General features: G+C 25.0%; 4 protein-coding genes across 5 annotated transcripts; 2 read left to right on the top strand and 2 right to left on the bottom strand.

Annotated features, from left to right (window-relative positions):
* The first annotated feature begins 304 nt into the window (after nt 1-304).
* Nucleotides 305-2,339, top strand: LOC122855737 (tRNA (guanine(10)-N2)-methyltransferase homolog). The gene is made up of 8 exons (XM_044157305.1): nt 305-398; nt 495-569; nt 643-888; nt 957-1,091; nt 1,158-1,421; nt 1,483-1,621; nt 1,710-1,908; nt 1,970-2,339. Exons 1-8 carry the CDS (start codon nt 333-335, stop codon nt 2,265-2,267), a joined length of 1,422 nt encoding a protein of 473 aa, XP_044013240.1. The 5' UTR covers nt 305-332; the 3' UTR covers nt 2,268-2,339.
* On the bottom strand, nt 2,306-4,139 carry LOC122855736 (ER membrane protein complex subunit 2-like). The gene is made up of 5 exons (XM_044157304.1): nt 3,891-4,139; nt 3,662-3,775; nt 3,286-3,577; nt 2,951-3,203; nt 2,306-2,878 (listed from the first exon to the last, which is right to left on the bottom strand). The coding sequence occupies exons 1-5, from the start codon at nt 3,922-3,924 to the stop codon at nt 2,705-2,707; spliced, it is 867 nt and encodes a 288-aa protein (XP_044013239.1). The 5' UTR covers nt 3,925-4,139; the 3' UTR covers nt 2,306-2,704.
* Nucleotides 4,140-4,372: 233 nt separating this feature from the next.
* On the bottom strand, nt 4,373-5,982 carry LOC122855732. Of its 2 annotated transcripts, none has more exons than XM_044157296.1 (4): nt 5,744-5,903; nt 5,150-5,575; nt 4,962-5,066; nt 4,373-4,890 (listed from the first exon to the last, which is right to left on the bottom strand). In XM_044157296.1, the coding sequence occupies exons 2-4, from the start codon at nt 5,572-5,574 to the stop codon at nt 4,530-4,532; spliced, it is 891 nt and encodes a 296-aa protein (XP_044013231.1). In that variant the 5' UTR covers nt 5,575; nt 5,744-5,903; the 3' UTR covers nt 4,373-4,529. The 2 variants fall into 2 exon arrangements, with proteins under 2 accessions (XP_044013231.1, XP_044013232.1); XM_044157297.1 differs by lacking the exon at nt 5,744-5,903 and adding an exon at nt 5,967-5,982 and having other exon boundaries at nt 4,475-4,890.
* A 400-nt stretch (nt 5,983-6,382) lies between these two features.
* On the top strand, nt 6,383-14,668 carry LOC122855730 (GATA zinc finger domain-containing protein 14-like). The gene is made up of 3 exons (XM_044157293.1): nt 6,383-8,435; nt 8,551-11,767; nt 11,848-14,668. Exons 2-3 carry the CDS (start codon nt 8,552-8,554, stop codon nt 13,672-13,674), a joined length of 5,043 nt encoding a protein of 1,680 aa, XP_044013228.1. The 5' UTR covers nt 6,383-8,435; nt 8,551; the 3' UTR covers nt 13,675-14,668.
* The last annotated feature ends 1,460 nt before the right edge of the window (nt 14,669-16,128 follow it).

The following is a 16,128-nucleotide window of genomic DNA, read 5'->3' as shown; positions in this document are numbered from 1 at the left end:
ATTGGAGCAATATTTTTTGGAGTAAATAAAATAAAAAAATTAACCAATAAAATAACATGCTGGAAAATAATACTTGATGATAATTAGAATTGATTAGAATTTCCAAGAAATAACAATAGAAATTTACCCCCTTTTTTTCAGGTGAAAATAACAATGGGAACATTGATAAGCTGCCATCTATTTATTTAATTTATTTGGAAAAAAAAATAATAATAATAATTTTAAAAAATATATTCTGTCATACCTGCAATGTTTTTGTATTAAACCACGTGTATGATTAATAATTATATGCTCCAAATTGTTTATAAAATTAATTAAAAAACAAACAAAAAATGAATAAACAAATGAGAAAATTTTTACTTTGGTTTGCTCATGAACACGTTGAATTTCGTGCTCCTGTAAGTTTAAATAAATAAAAAATATAAATAATTATTTTAATTTAAATAAGCATTAATTGTTTATTGGTTATTTTTATTTGTTTATTAATTTTTCAGGAAATTGAATCGATACTTAATGTTTTTAAAATATCACCAGCAATATTAAAAACCATTGAACAATCACCAAATCATGTAAGAAATAATTTTTTTCATATGATTAAGCAGATAAATAAAATATCTAAAATATTGTTTTTATATTTATTAGCCTTATTGGATTGTTGAGACAAATTCTGAATCAACAATTAGAAGAATTGCTAGTAGATCAGTGTCACTGAGATTTTGTATTGAAATATGGGCTCGTGAAAATCAGTCAAATATTCTTCATGATACATTAAAAAAATTACCAAAAGAAAAATTAAATGAACATATTGGAAATGGTAAATCATTTAAAATTATTGTTGAAACATTTTGTGGTCATATTACACAAAAAGAAAAAATTGACAGAATTGAGGTAAATTTATCTAAACAAAAAAATATCAACAAACAATAATGGAAAAAATATTTAATCTGTCATTTTAGAGTTTTAGTTATTTACCTCTTGATGGTCCAGTTAAATTGACAGATCCTGATACAACATTATACTACATTGAGCACTATGGAATGGAGCCAAATAACATATCAAAAGAACCACAAGAATATTTTTTTGGTCGTTGGGTAAATAAATATATAAAAAAAATAAATTATCAAAAAAAAAATTAAATAAATATTTCAATTGTTTAGATTGCAAATGGTCAAAGAGAATTGATACAAAAATTATCATTAAAAACAAGAAAATTCATTGGTACAACATCAATGGATCCACAATTGTCATTGATGATGGCTAATCAAGCTCAAGTTAAAAATGGTGATATAATATTGGATCCATTTGTTGGTACTGGATCATTGCTAGTAGCTGCATCACAATTTGGTGGATTTATCATGGGAAATGATATTGATTATATGATGTTACATGCTCGTACAAGACCCACAAGAATAAATCAAAAGGTAAATATTATAATACAATATGTAATTCATATAATTATATTAATTTTTATTTCAACTGTAGAAGAGAAGTAGTGATGAGAGTGTTGCTGCAAACATGAAACAATATGGTAAAGAATCACAGTACATTGACGTTGTTGTTGCTGATTTTTCAAGACCATTATGGAGACCAGGAATGCGAGTAGATGCAATAATAACAGATCGTAATATAAATTAAATTAAAGTATATTATTAATAATTTTTTAATATTGTCGAATGTAATTATGAGTAATTTATTTTAATTTTTTTTAGCTCCTTATGGTGTTAGAGAAGCAACTGAACGTGTAGGAAGTGCAAAATTAAATCCTCAAATTGATGAACATCAAGCAGCAACTCATATACCATCGAAAATTGATTATAATTTGCCTCATATGTTTAAGGATATATTTAATTTTGCAGCACAACATTTGGAGATTAATGGAAGATTAGTTTGTTGGTTTCCTGTTTACAGGTAATATTTTGAAATACCTCGAAATTAATGATGATTATTTATTGTTTATGATTTTTTTTAGGGATAACTATTCACCTGATCAATTGCCAATACATCCTTGCATGAAATTAACAGCAAATTCTGAACAAGTTCTTAGTAATCATGCAAGTAGAAGATTACTAACTTATATTAAAATTCGTGAACCAAAAAATTGTGATGTCATGGATTCCACGAATATTCTTGATTTTCGAGAAATGTATTTTGCACTTAGAGATGAAACACGTCGTGAAAAAAGAGCTAGACAAAATGCTGAACGTGCAAAAAATAAAGCTGACTGGGAACAAAGATGTCGTGAAAAAACTGAAAGTACTGAAAGATAAATTGTTCTGTTTCTTTCTTTTTACAATAAAAAAAACAATTTAATTTGTATTTTTTATTTTATAATAACTTTTTGTTCATAGTGAATTACAACAATTTATTTTTAAACAATTAAAAAAAGATTTTTTTTTCATTTATTTTATGCTCAATTAGTTATAAATTTATTTAATTAATAAAATGATTGATACTTTTGTTAGTAAATTTTTGATGAATTCAAGGAATGTGTGACAAAAAAAAATAATTTGATCTGGACGTTTTTTTGACATTAAATTGTGGCTTATTATTTAAAAGAAAAAAAAAAAAATTATCAAGTGTAGTCATAAAGACAATACACAATAAATTTTTTAATTTTTATATATTCATTTAAATAAATGAAATTAACAATAATAATTATGTTATTTATCAATTAGACTAGTATCAATAATTTTATAAATATTATTCAAGCTTCAATGGTTAATTGTTCTAAAAATTCTTGAATACAATTAACATCAGAATTATCAGTTTTAGATTTATATTGTTTTTCAATATTAGCTGCTGCCCATTCACTCAATTTGATTGCATCTTTTTTTTTCGATGCTGGACACTTTGATGAATTAGCGATATTATTTGCAGTCTGAAAATAATTATAACATTTATTTAATTTAATTGTTAATAATTTAATTTGAAAAATTATTATTTAAATTACCAATAATAATCCATAAAGAGCTCTGATATTATTTGGATTTAGCTTGGCAGCTTGTGCAAAATATGTCTTAGCTGTTTCCATATTATCAGCACCACCTTGTGTATATTTAATTTCAGCATAACGTTGAAATATTAAATGGCTGTGTGGATTATGAAGTATCAATTCTTCCATGCAAAATGATGCTTTTGCATATTCTTGTTCTTGTAAATATAAATCACAAAGTTCATGCCAAGCTTCTTGATCACTCATGAACCTTTTAATAATAAAAAAAAAATACATTTAACACTCATAATAATAAAAATATTAATTAAATATTAATTAATAAATTTACTTACATTTTTAAATACTCAGTTAACTCATTAATTGCTTCAGTATTTTTACCTTTAGCTTTTAATATTGCAATTTTACGTTTTCTTGGTGCAGCATTTGTTTCATCTCTTTTAATAATTGAATCAAGTACTTCTAATGCCTCATCATACATTTCTAATGCTTCGAGATTCATTGCATGATATTTATGTACTCTTAAACTACCTGGAAATTCTTTCATTAATTCTTTTATCAAATATTCAGCCCAACGACGATTACAATCAAGTGCAGCAACACAAACTTGCTCAAATATCAATAATTCTATAATCAAAAAAAAAAAAACAATATACATTATTATTATCATATTAATTTGTTTATAATTAATTAATTAATTAATTTTCCTACTTTCATTGCCAAGTTTTTCTGCATTAGCAACCAAAACATTTTCCCAAATGTCAATAATTTCACGACTTTTACGTTCTGAATTTTCTCGCCATTTACGTAGCAAGTCTTTAGCCTCTGAAATTTTAATTATTTATAATTACAACAATGTCCTCATTACTCCAAATTATAGAACAAAAAAAATATTCATTAATATTTTTGTTTTTTTTTTTATTTAAAAATAATATCAAACCTTGTAAAGACAGCTGATCAATATTTTTATCCATGTTTGATTGATTGATATAAGTCTAAACTTTTAACACAACAAATTAAAATATAAACAACAAAACAAAATGACAGTAATCGATATAGTATAATGATACGACAGAAAATTGAAGCTGATTATTTGTGTTGAAAAAAAAAAAAAAACCGACACGTAAGAAAATGTAAATTAAGGTTATGTATCGCTCGATTTATCGCGGGTGGAGGTGGATATTTAATTAAATAATCCACGGGGGAAAATTAAAAAAAAAGGGAGTTTGGTACGTATGTATGAGGGAGTTTGGTATGTATGTATTTGAGGCTGATAATGTAGGTATTTTTGAAAAATAATTATCAATTAATTAATAAAAAATAATTTATTAATAAATTAATAAGAAACAAAATAGAATTAAATCTATTTTTCTTATTATAGGTATATCAGGAAAATATTAATGAATAATTTAAATAATTCAATTCAATTATTTAATTTAAGGTTAATTTATTAATTATAATATTGAATGATTAAAAAGTTTTCACAGTGGGTTTTAATTTTTTTTTTTTTTTCATGATTATTTTATTGAATATTTTGTTTAATATTAATTATTGTTTAAATTTTTAATTAATCATAAGTTTATTCAATTTTTTTTTTCTCTTTCTTGGAAAGTTTTCCAGCAACAGTATCATCGTTATCACTTTGAAGCTCCATTTTTACAACAGCATTAGATGATGTACCATCTACCTCAACTTTTACATCATTAATATTCTTTTTTTTTAATTGCATAATATTTGTATTATTTGTTTCATCATCATTAGATTTAAGACCAGACAATTTTCTTTGTTTAGCAGCATTAGTTTTCTTTCTTAGATCTTGTTTTATTTCAATTTCTTGTCCATTTATTAATGGCCAAGTACGTTTTTTAGTTAAATATTCAGCTGCAACTTGAGCTGTGTTGAATTTTACAACTGCTCGTTTACCAATACCACCTGGAACTCTGTTGAAATAAATTAACATATTAATATCAAAAATAAACAATATAATTTATCAATAAATAATTAGCCTTACCCTGAAACTACTTCATCTTTTATATATGCACAAGTTTTACAATCTGGAAATGCTTCTTCGACTAATGCCAAGGGTGTGTCTTTTGAAATTCCACGTACAATTATTCTGTAACACAAAAAACAAAAAAACAAATTAACTTTTGTAAATGATTATTTACTAAAATAAATTTATAAAAATAGGATAATTACGCTCGTTTTTTTGCTTTAGATAATTTAGGCTTAGTTTTTTTTTGTTTAACTTGTTTATCCACATTTGTTTCATTATCTTTAGCTTTTGTTGTTGTAACTTTTTTGTCTTTATTAACTGGCTCATCATTATCAGATGATTGTTGAATTTTCGGATTTGGTTTAGCACCAGATACAACAATACGTAAATTATTTTCTTTTGATTTAGCCTTTATTGATTTCATATTGTTTATTTTTTGTTCCATTTTAGGAAATATAACATGACAATGTCTTGATGCTTGTCTTCGTAATTTAATATTTGCATCACCAGTTATCAAATTACGTACTTCATCAATATCAGTAATACGTTTTGGAAAACGTAAATATATTGTTCTGTCTTGTTTGGTATTTTTTTTTTTTTTAATACTTTCATTTACTTTTCCTTCCATTCTGTAATTTATTATTAATTATTAAACAAATTAAATATCGACAGTTTGTTGTTAAATATAAAATTAGATATTTAATATTATTTTTAATACACTGATTATGTTATTTATTATTAAATTAATATTATTTATTAATAATCAATTATTAATTTGTTAAAGATTGTTAATTTACTTGAGCTATTATATTATATTGACGCCACGTGTATATATATGTATACAACAATGTTTATCAGCCTATGATATTTTAACAATTAATTTTTAGGTTAAGTTTATAAATTATGGAACAAAAGTGGAATCTACTTGGAAAGTGGAATGAACCGATTTCTTGTATATTGAATATTGATTATTTTTATATATCTATATATATATATATATATAATTGTATATAATATTACAGTAGATTACTGGTAGGTGGTTATCTGGGAAAATAAAAAATAATGATAAGCAACAATATAAAATTGACTAAAAGATGTCGCTTTTTTAAAAAAGTGAGAGGGAAATATGATAAAAAATTAAAAATGTCAAAAAAAACTGGAACAAGGACAAATTTTATAGATCCATAAATGACCCAATAATCATTACAAACATAAAATAAAATTTTAAATATTGAAAAAAAATTATTTAAAATAATATCTATTAATTATAAATATTATTTTAAATAAATTTATCATAAAAAAGCAGAAAAAAGTTTGTAAAATTTCATGTCATCTCAAAATGGCGGATACAACATGGCCGTCACAAACACAAGTAAATAAAAAACATAAACAATTGTGTATACATATACAGAAATATTAAAAAAAAAATATATTAGTGTGTGTAAAATAAATAATTATTAAGTCTACCACTTGGTAAACCTTGTCGCTAGCATCGTCATGCTTGAAAACACTCCAAAAGAAATTTTCTCAATGCCTCAATATTTTTTTTATTATTTTCTTTTTTTTTATTAAAAAAAAAAAAAACAAAAATATAATTGCTTTTATTCCCAGCTGAGGAGAATATCGCTTGGTGACTGGTGTGTTCTGTGTTTGTGCTTGATGTCAAATATATCCATTGTATAAATTAATATATTTTTTTAAATAAATAAAATATTGTTGAGTAACCAAAAAAATAAAAAATAAACAAGTCATTTATCTCAGTGTCTGAATGCAAAAAATAATTATTAAAAAAAAAAAAACATAATAATCGAAGGTCGTTGTCTCGATGCACACAGTTGTTTTTTTTTTTTTTTTTTTAATTTTTTGATTCACACATTAATACATAAAACACATGAATAAATACAGTGAAAAAAAAAAAATTTGAGTAAAAAGTAAATTGACTGAATGGACGCCGTGATGTTTGTGAAATAAATATCGTTAAAAAGTTGTAATAATTGTGTTGATTGTGTGATAAATAATAGAAAAAAAAATGAATAAATAATAAATTTAGTTGACATATATTTACGTACTCAAAAAAAACTAAAAAAAAAAAAAAAACAAGAAAAGTTTTTTGACCTGCCACAAAGGTGTCTGCATAAAAAAAAAAAAAGCCTAGGTATAAAATATATGTATGAAAAAGGTACATAAAAATACAGACAATAAAAAAGATAAAAAGAAATATAGGTGTATATGTATCAAATAAAAATAAAAAAAAGGAGAGAATCTAGTGTAGCATCAGGCATCAGCAGGGGTGGCTGCTGCTGGCGATTTAACAGGATATCGATTTGTATGTGGAGACAGGCCCCCTCCTAGTGACTCGTCTCGCTAAACCAAAAGATACACATTTATATACAAAAAATAAATAAAAAAAAAAATATTCATGTGTATTAGTTTACACAATTGTATATACATATGTTGGTGTGAATGTTCTGAGTTTAAAAGAGAGTGAGATAAATGAAAGAGAAAAAGAGAGAGAGAGAGAGAGAAAAAGGGTAGCGTGTGTATTATTTGTGATCAAGTTGTGTCTTGTGTGTACATGTTTGTGACACTAAAACAAGGTTTTGATAATCATCAAAAAAAAAATTTTTATCATCACAATGTTCATCAATTAATCACCTTGCAACAATTGCTCATTATTTTTATGAAATAACAATACAAGTTTTATTTGTATTTAAAAAGAAAAAACAAAAAAGTTGATAGACATACATCACATCTGAACCAGCCAACCGACCGATCAACCAACTAACCAACCAACGAAACAGCCATCAAAGCAAGCAAGAAAAGCACCAGCAGCAGCAGCAGACGACAAGCAGCCATGGACGTCGATATTTTTGGGGCACAAGACACCGTTGATTTCTCACTAACGAGTCATCGTCGTGTAAGGCCTTGCTCGAAGGCCTGATAGGGCCCTAACAGCCCCCTAACACACATTATTATTATTATCATCATCATTATAATAATTATTATTATTATTAAAAAGTGATTAAAAGTGTTAAAAAATTGTGAAAATAAGGCTTTTTTTTTTAATTGTTAGTGTTGTTGTTATTATAAAAAAGTAAAAGGTAATAATTACCAAAAAAAAATCTGTGAGAAAGTGAGATAAAGAAGAAGAGGAATAATAATAAAATAAGTGAGATAAGAAAAGAAGAATAAAAAAAAAAAATAGCGAGAGAGAGTGTAGTGTGTAAAAGACAGATATACATAGGTATACATATTGAGATATATAGAGAGAAAAGGCAGGAGGCAACGACAGTGGCAGAGGAGGAAGAAGAGAAGGAGCACTCTCTGACAAAGGCAGTGGCTTGTTGGATCGAAGTTGGAGGACTGAATTATAATAAAAAAAAAAAAATTGTGTGTGTGCGCTAGGAGTACAATTAATAAATAAATAGCTCCAAATTGTTTTTTAGGTGTGATAAGATATATAGAGCAAGATAATAAATAAAAAATAAGGTAAGAAATTAAAAAGAATTCAAAAAAAAAAATAAATAAAAACACATTAGTAGTAAATAAATAAATTGATAAACGTCAAAAGTGATATTAAAAAAAAATAATATAATCTATACAGAATGGATCTCAATGTGACGTCGGATACCGGTGGGGCAGTTGCCTGTCCTGTCTGCACACTTTATCTTCGTGAGGGCATCAGCCTCCAGAGGCATCTCAATACTCATCCAAAGGAGCAAGTTATTGATGCACTTATTAAAGCTGCAAGTGGTACAAATACAAATTCATTATCATTACTATCCCTACCATCATCCTCCTCATCATCAATACCACCACAATCATCATCATCACCAATATCAACATTATCAACACCAACATCACCATCAACAATAACAAATACAACAACAGCATCATCAACAACATTATCACAATCATCACAAATAATAACATCACATCAAATTAGTCCACAAATATTACCAACAACACCACAATCACATCATCATCATCATCATCATAATCAATCACCACAAATAACTGGACAAGCAAATCACATTCCATCACAATCACCATATCCAATTGGACCTGTATTTGAATATCCACCAATAAATCCAATGATGTCACCACAATTTGCATCATTTAGTTATCAACAATTTGTTAATAATGGTACAATGATGATACCACAATATGCCATGGCACCACCACCACAACCAAATCAAATGATGCAAATGCTGTATAATCCATATAGTATGTATCAACAACAACAAGTACCAGCTGTACAAATGTTATCACCAGTAACAACATTACAACCACAATTACCACCACCATCAACAACAACAGCAGCAACAGCAACAACAACAGCAGCAGCAACAACAACAGTAGTAGCTGCAGCAGCAGCCACTAGAATAAAATCAATTAATCTTACAAATGATACAACAATAAATAGAAATGATCCATCACCATCATTGTTATTATCATCAACATCAATAACAACAACAACTACGACAACGACAGCAACATCATCATCAATAACATCAACTATAAATAATAATAGTAATAATAATAATAGTGTTGAACAAATATTGCCAGAAATACGTGATGATGATGATGATGAAGATGATGATAATAATAATTGTCAAGGTAATAGTAATAATGGTGCTGATAATAATAGTAGTAGTAGAATATTAAATGTAACAAGTGATGAATCATCAACGATTATTGTTGATAATACATTGTTGACTGTATCACAAATAGAACAACAAATAATTAGTGAAGAAATAGAAACAAATATAATTGTTGATGAAATTAGACAAAATAATAATGATGAAGATGATCATGAAAAATTAGAAATAAGAGATAGGTGTCAACAATTACAAAATAATGATAATCAACAAATTATTGATAATAATATTTCATCACAACAAAGTAAACCAGAGAGTATTTTACCACATATAGAAGACGAAGATGATGATGATGATGATGACAATAATCATCATAATGATGTTATTGATGATAATAATGATGATGATGATGGTGGTGTTCATGAAGACAGTACAGATCACAGATTAAATGAATTACAACAATGTGAAGAAAATGTATTTACAAATGATGATTGTCAAACAATAAATAATAAAAATTCAACAATTCATGAAACAATTGAAGAAGATGTTGAACATATTGGCAATGATAATGAAGAAATACTTGAAGAAATTAATGATAATGAAGAAGAAGAATATAATTATGAACAATTAGAACAAGAAAGATTAATTCCTGATTATTTTAAATTAAAAAAAAATAATAATATAAATTTATTAAAAAAAAGAAAATTAACAAGACAAAATATTAATAATATTGAAAATATAATAAATAATACAAGTATTATTAAAACAACAGATAATAAAATAATTGAACTAGATAATTTAAATGACGATCATAATGATAAATCAACAAATTCAAAACAAAATTATACAATAATGAAAATTAAAAAAATACATGATGAAGTTAATGATGAATTATGTGAAATTGATGATGATGTATTTAATTATACATATATTAATAAAGGTAGTGGTTCATTGCCATCATCACCATCACAATTAGATAATAATAAATTTAAAAAATCATATTGTACTAAATCAGAGTATGGCTCAAGTGATAATTTATATCCAGTTGAATTTGAATCAAATACAATGATTGACGATGAAGATGAAGAAATGGATGATGAAGATGACGATGAAGAAGCAGAAGATATTGATGATGAAGATGATGATGATGATGATAAAGGTATTGTTGATAATTTTGATGAAGAAGATATGGAAATTGGAGAAATATCAACAACACAATCATATTCAAATAGGCTTGATATTGATAATAATAAAATATCATCACATACACCAGTAACAACAATAACAACAACAATAAGTGGTTTAAAAAATTTACGTGGACGTAAAAATTTATTAAAAGATAATTATCATCAATCATCGTCGTCGTCATCGTCAGCAACAGCAGCAGTAATAACACCACCATCAACAACATCATCATCAACAACAACACCACCAAGATCATTTGAACGTGTTACATTTAAAACTTATCACGATGATGATGATGACGATGAGGATGAAGATGATGAAGACGAAGATGATGAAGAAATACGTATGAAACAAAAAAATATACACAAAAATTATCCTACTGGACGTAAAGTACCTACAATAACATCAACAATAACAAATAATATTATAAATAATAAACAAAATGATAATGTCTATCAATCAGTTATAACTGAACATGTTAGTTCATTTCCACAATTGAATACAATAAATTCAAATCAAGAACAATCATCATCAATAATTGATAATTATATAATGTCATCATCAACAAATAATAAAACAACATCATCAACAACAACAATAACAACAACAACAACACCACCATCATCATTATCAATGAATAAAAATCATGATCCACTTGATTTATCTGATATAACAAATCCAACAACAAGTAATGAAACAAAAAATTTTCAATCAATGAATAATAAAATAATAAATAATATACCAAATAGTGATCTTCTTAATATTAATGAAGATGCACACTCATGTCCATTATCAAATGTATTTGAATTTGATGGTTTACAAATATTAGTACCAAGTACATTTATAAGTGAATCATCACAAAAAGCAATAAGTGCAACAAGTCAACAATCAATGGCAAGTAGTGAAGGTGGTGGTGGTGTTGGTATTGATGAAGAAATTAAAAGTGTTAATATGAGAGCTGATGAAACAATGCCACCAAGAGGTGAATTATCAGAACAAGAAAGTAATGGTTGTACAGAACATTCAGCTTGGCAGGTAATAAAATATTTTCTTGTTTTTTTTTTTTTCTAATAAATAAATATAATAGCAATAATAATAATTTAATTTAATTTCAGTTATATGTTGGACAAGAATCATCACGTATGTCAACATCATATGATTTAATGGCACGTGAAAGTTGGGAAGAATCAGAAGGTAGTGATAATGAAACTGGTGTACCATTATTGGATAGTAGATCATTAGCTGGACATTTTACATCAAGTTTATTTCTTGATGGTGATCGTAAAATACCAACAAAACAACGTACATTTAAATGTTCACAATGTAATGAAATATTTGATTGTCCAAAAGAACGTCGAGTACATAGTACAACTGTCCACAAAGAAGCTGGACCAAGTAATAGTAGTAGTAATTCAGGTACATTAGAAATAAATGATAGTAAAGATATTAAATTACTTGATAGAAGAATGAATGCATTTGAAGATATATTTGTACCTGGTGGTATTGATACAAATCAAAATACCAATCAAGGACAACCATTATTACATCAAATGCAACCACCACCTCAACAACAAGAACAACAATGTTATCAACAACAGCAACAACAACAAATACACCAACTTCAGTATCAACAACAGCAGCAACAGCAACAACAGCTGCTGTTGCAACAACAACAACAACAACATTATCCATTACAATCGTCACAATTATTAATTCTTGATAATACTAAACATGAAGACAATGATGAAAAACCAGATATTATTATACCACAAAATGCTGAAATATCATGTGTAATGTGTAGTCAAAAATTTACATCTGAACGTTCATTACAAATACATAATAAACGTGTACATAATACTGAAGTTGCAAAACGTTTACATGATATATCAAAATGTCAAATATGTAATGAAGAATTTCCATCAGTTGTTACATTTAATTTACATTTAAAAGAACATCCACTTGAATGTGCACAATGTGGTAAATATTTTTATCGTAAACAAAATTTTAAATTACATATGAAACGTCATTTAGGTATTAAACCATTTCCTTGTACAGTATGTGATAAAGCATTTTTAACAAAACAAAAACTTGATGAACATATGAATGGACATACTGGTAATGCACCAGTTAAATGTAATTTATGTAATGAAACATTTAGAAGATATTCAAATTTAACACAACATAAAAATCGTCATCATTTAAATATTAAAAAAAAATTAAAAGATTTTATATGTCATTGTGGTGAGGTATTTCATACTAAAAAAAAATTAGCATGGCATAAAGAAACACATGATGAAAAACCAAAATCATGTACATTTTGTAGTGAAAAATTTATTCATATGGCTAGTTTAACAAGACATATGAGACGTGCACATAATAAACGTTTTGTTCCTGATGCTGAACGTGAAAATGAAAATGTTGAATGTCCAGAATGTAAATGTATTTATTTACGTTCATCATTGGCTGTACATATGAGAGTACATAATGGTGAAAAACCATATGAATGTCAAGTATGTTCAAAATCATTTAGTACAAAATGGAATTTACAATTACATAAATGGACACATGCTGCACGTAGTACAAAACCATTTAAATGTAATCAATGCTCAGCAGCATTTTATCGTCACAGTGATTTTACAGCACATATGAATTCTCATAAAAATGTTAGACCATATACATGTAATTATTGTGGTGCACAATTTATTAGAAAATATAATTGTTTAAGACATGTTAAAGAACATGAAGAAAATAAGCAATATACATGTAATGTTTGTAGTAAAACATTTCATCGTTCTTATTATTTAAAAGAACATTTACGTGTTCACAGTGGTGCACGTCCTTATACATGTCATATTTGTGGTAAATCAAGTAGTACCAAATCAAATCATAATAAACATGTTAGAATTCATCATGCAAGAGAACCTGTCAATACTGAAAATTAATATATTCATTTAATTTTAATAATGTGATTTCCATTTTGTTTATTTATTTGAAATTTTCTTTAACTTTTTCTTGAGTTTTTCCTTTAATTTTCAAGTGCAAATTCATTTGATTTTAAATGTCGTGATATAATTATTATTGTATAGTTAATTATTATTACTTTTTTTTTATACTAATGTCGTAATGAAGAAAAAAAATGTTATTAATTTTCTTATCAATATAAGAATTATTATTGAGTTTTTTTTTTTTTTTTATTTCTTTTTAAATTCATAAAGGAATATTTATGTTGTTTTTTTTAGCACCAATTTTGTTGACTTTTGATGCTTGATGATTGTTACTCGTCGCATTGATTGTAAATTAGAAAAAATTAATTAAAATTTTTTTTTTTTTTTTTAAATATTAATTATTATTATCATTATTATTATTGTTTGCTTTTTTTTTTAATTTTTATTTTTTTGGTCTAGGAATTTGTGGGTCTTGTTTGAGATAGACCTACTTAAATTAAAATAACGATAATAATAATTAATAATAATAATAAACAATTATATATTAATGAAATAAAAAAGGACAATTTAATAAACACTCCAGTAAAGTGAACATAAAAAAATGGAAGTGTTTTTTTAAGAGAGAAAGTAAAAAATTGTTTGAAATAGAAAAAAAAAAAAAATAGAAATAGAAATATTTCAATATAATAAATAAAAAAATGTTTGCCAACTAATGTTTATGAATAAAGAAAATAAGTAATAATAAAAATAATCAATTATTAAATTTAGGTAACAAAATAAAAACATTATTAAAAAAATTAAAAAAAAAATATCTGCGTACAGTAATTAATTAAATAAATTAATAAATAAATTATAAAAAATGTCAGTCGTAAGTGAAATATTTTTTTTCTTTTTTAACTGTTTTGCAAAAAATAAAAAAATAATATTAATAAACAAAAAAAAAAAAAAAAACTAGCAAAGTAATAAACAAGTAAAGAAAAATAAAAATAAACAGGCCGAATTAATAAATTGTCAAAAAATTAATATTTGCAATTTTTTAACATATTAAAAATATGAAGGGGATAAATAAAGGATAATTATTTATTATTCTTGTATATTTATATATTTTGCAATGCTTAAGGTGATTATTATTGGATAATCCAATATTAAGACTGATCGATGTTGGTTATTCGTACTGCTCTCTTTATATATCTTTCTATTTTCAAAGTAACTAAAAAAAAAACATAAATAATTAGTGGAATTATTATTATTTTCAGTTAATGTATATTTATTTGTGATTTAACTGTGTTTGATTTATATTATTAAAATAGACATAAGTTAATAAAAAATTAGTTTAACAAGTCATGAATGCAAATGAGAAAAGAAAAAAAAATTATTCACTCGGTTATAATTATTGGCCCGAGATGATAATTTTATTTGTATTTCAGGGTAATTTAGATGAAATAAAAACAATTCTTCAAAGCTGTACCAAAACAATAACAATATAAGAAAAAAATGAAAGAAAAAAAAAATAATACAAAACAAGTAATATGTAATAACAAAAAAAGAAATTGAAAAAAGTGATTATAATTGTGATTTATTTTTTTCTTCGTTAAATTTAATATTGGCAATGAAGAATTTGTAATTTAGATAATTTTTCATTTCTGAATGAACGATAAAAGTAATAATATTAGAAATAATTAAGTAAAATAAATAGAGAGCAGTATGAAAGGTTAAAAAAAGAAAAAATGTCTCAATAAATAGAATTACAAATTTAAGAATTTTTTTCTTTCTTTTTATAGAAAAAATATTAAAGAAAAATTTTTGTACATCTTAGAATATTAAAAAGCTTAAATTATAATTTTTGATTTTATAATAATGTCGTGTTTTGAATAATTTACAATTAATGTAAAAAAAACCAGCATCGATGTAACGTGCAATTCGTTAATTATAATTTAAATTATAATTTTTTTTTTTCTGTCTTAATTGTTTTTAAAAATAAAATAAAGGTATGGGAAAATTTGGAAAATTAAAAACAAATTTAAAAATAGGTTTTGAGTGAAAATGAGAAAAGAATTTTGTATATATTTGTAAATATGTATATCGATTCTATTTTATAATAGGGCCAATGCGAAAATAATTAAAAAAAAAAAAACGTAAAAGAAAAAATGAAAAAAAAAAACGTAAATTTGGCAAAATTAAATAAATGTACGAAAGCAAGAAAAAAAAAAAAAAATTAATTCATACCTAAAGGAGAGTTGAGATATAGAATAATTAACAATTAATTAAATTTAAAAAAAAAAATGATTAAATAAAATTTAAATCAGGATACAAACTCCACGTGCTATTGAGGATGTTTTGTTTTTTTTTTCTTTTTTAACAAATATCAAAGCGTTTTTATGTTTTTTTAAATTGTAATTATTTAAAAGTATGTAATTCATTTTTTTTTTTTTTTTCGTTTTTAAATTAATT

This window comes from Aphidius gifuensis, linkage group LG4 (assembly GCF_014905175.1).
Source record: "Aphidius gifuensis isolate YNYX2018 linkage group LG4, ASM1490517v1, whole genome shotgun sequence".
NCBI lineage: Eukaryota > Metazoa > Arthropoda > Insecta > Hymenoptera > Braconidae > Aphidius > Aphidius gifuensis.
This window is presented reverse-complemented; position numbering and strand designations above follow the sequence as displayed.

What these genes read in the sequence shown, in the direction of transcription:
- LOC122855736 (XM_044157304.1), bottom strand. Translation starts at nt 3,924, where the DNA reads ATGGATAAAAATATTGATCAGCTGTCTTTACAAG. An exon ending in TTAACTGAGTATTTAAAAAT is followed by an intron (nt 3,204 to 3,285) that starts GTAAGTAAATTT and finishes TATTATTAAAAG; the next exon opens with GTTCATGAGTGATCAAGAAG. An exon ending in CTCTTTATGGATTATTATTG is followed by an intron (nt 2,879 to 2,950) that starts GTAATTTAAATA and finishes AATTATTTTCAG; the next exon opens with ACTGCAAATAATATCGCTAA.
- LOC122855732 (XM_044157297.1), bottom strand. Translation starts at nt 5,574, where the DNA reads ATGGAAGGAAAAGTAAATGAAAGTATTAAAAAAAAAAAAAATACCAAA. An exon ending in TCTAAAGCAAAAAAACGAGC is followed by an intron (nt 5,067 to 5,149) that starts GTAATTATCCTA and finishes TTTGTGTTACAG; the next exon opens with AATAATTGTACGTGGAATTT. An exon ending in AAAGATGAAGTAGTTTCAGG is followed by an intron (nt 4,891 to 4,961) that starts GTAAGGCTAATT and finishes TTATTTCAACAG; the next exon opens with AGTTCCAGGTGGTATTGGTA.
- LOC122855730 (XM_044157293.1), top strand. Translation starts at nt 8,552, where the DNA reads ATGGATCTCAATGTGACGTCGGATACCGGTGGGGCAGTTGCCTGTCCT. An exon ending in CAGAACATTCAGCTTGGCAG is followed by an intron (nt 11,768 to 11,847) that starts GTAATAAAATAT and finishes ATTTAATTTCAG; the next exon opens with TTATATGTTGGACAAGAATC.
- LOC122855737 (XM_044157305.1), top strand. Translation starts at nt 333, where the DNA reads ATGAATAAACAAATGAGAAAATTTTTACTTTGGTTTGCTCATGAACAC. An exon ending in AATATTTTTTTGGTCGTTGG is followed by an intron (nt 1,092 to 1,157) that starts GTAAATAAATAT and finishes TCAATTGTTTAG; the next exon opens with ATTGCAAATGGTCAAAGAGA. An exon ending in AGATGCAATAATAACAGATC is followed by an intron (nt 1,622 to 1,709) that starts GTAATATAAATT and finishes AATTTTTTTTAG; the next exon opens with CTCCTTATGGTGTTAGAGAA.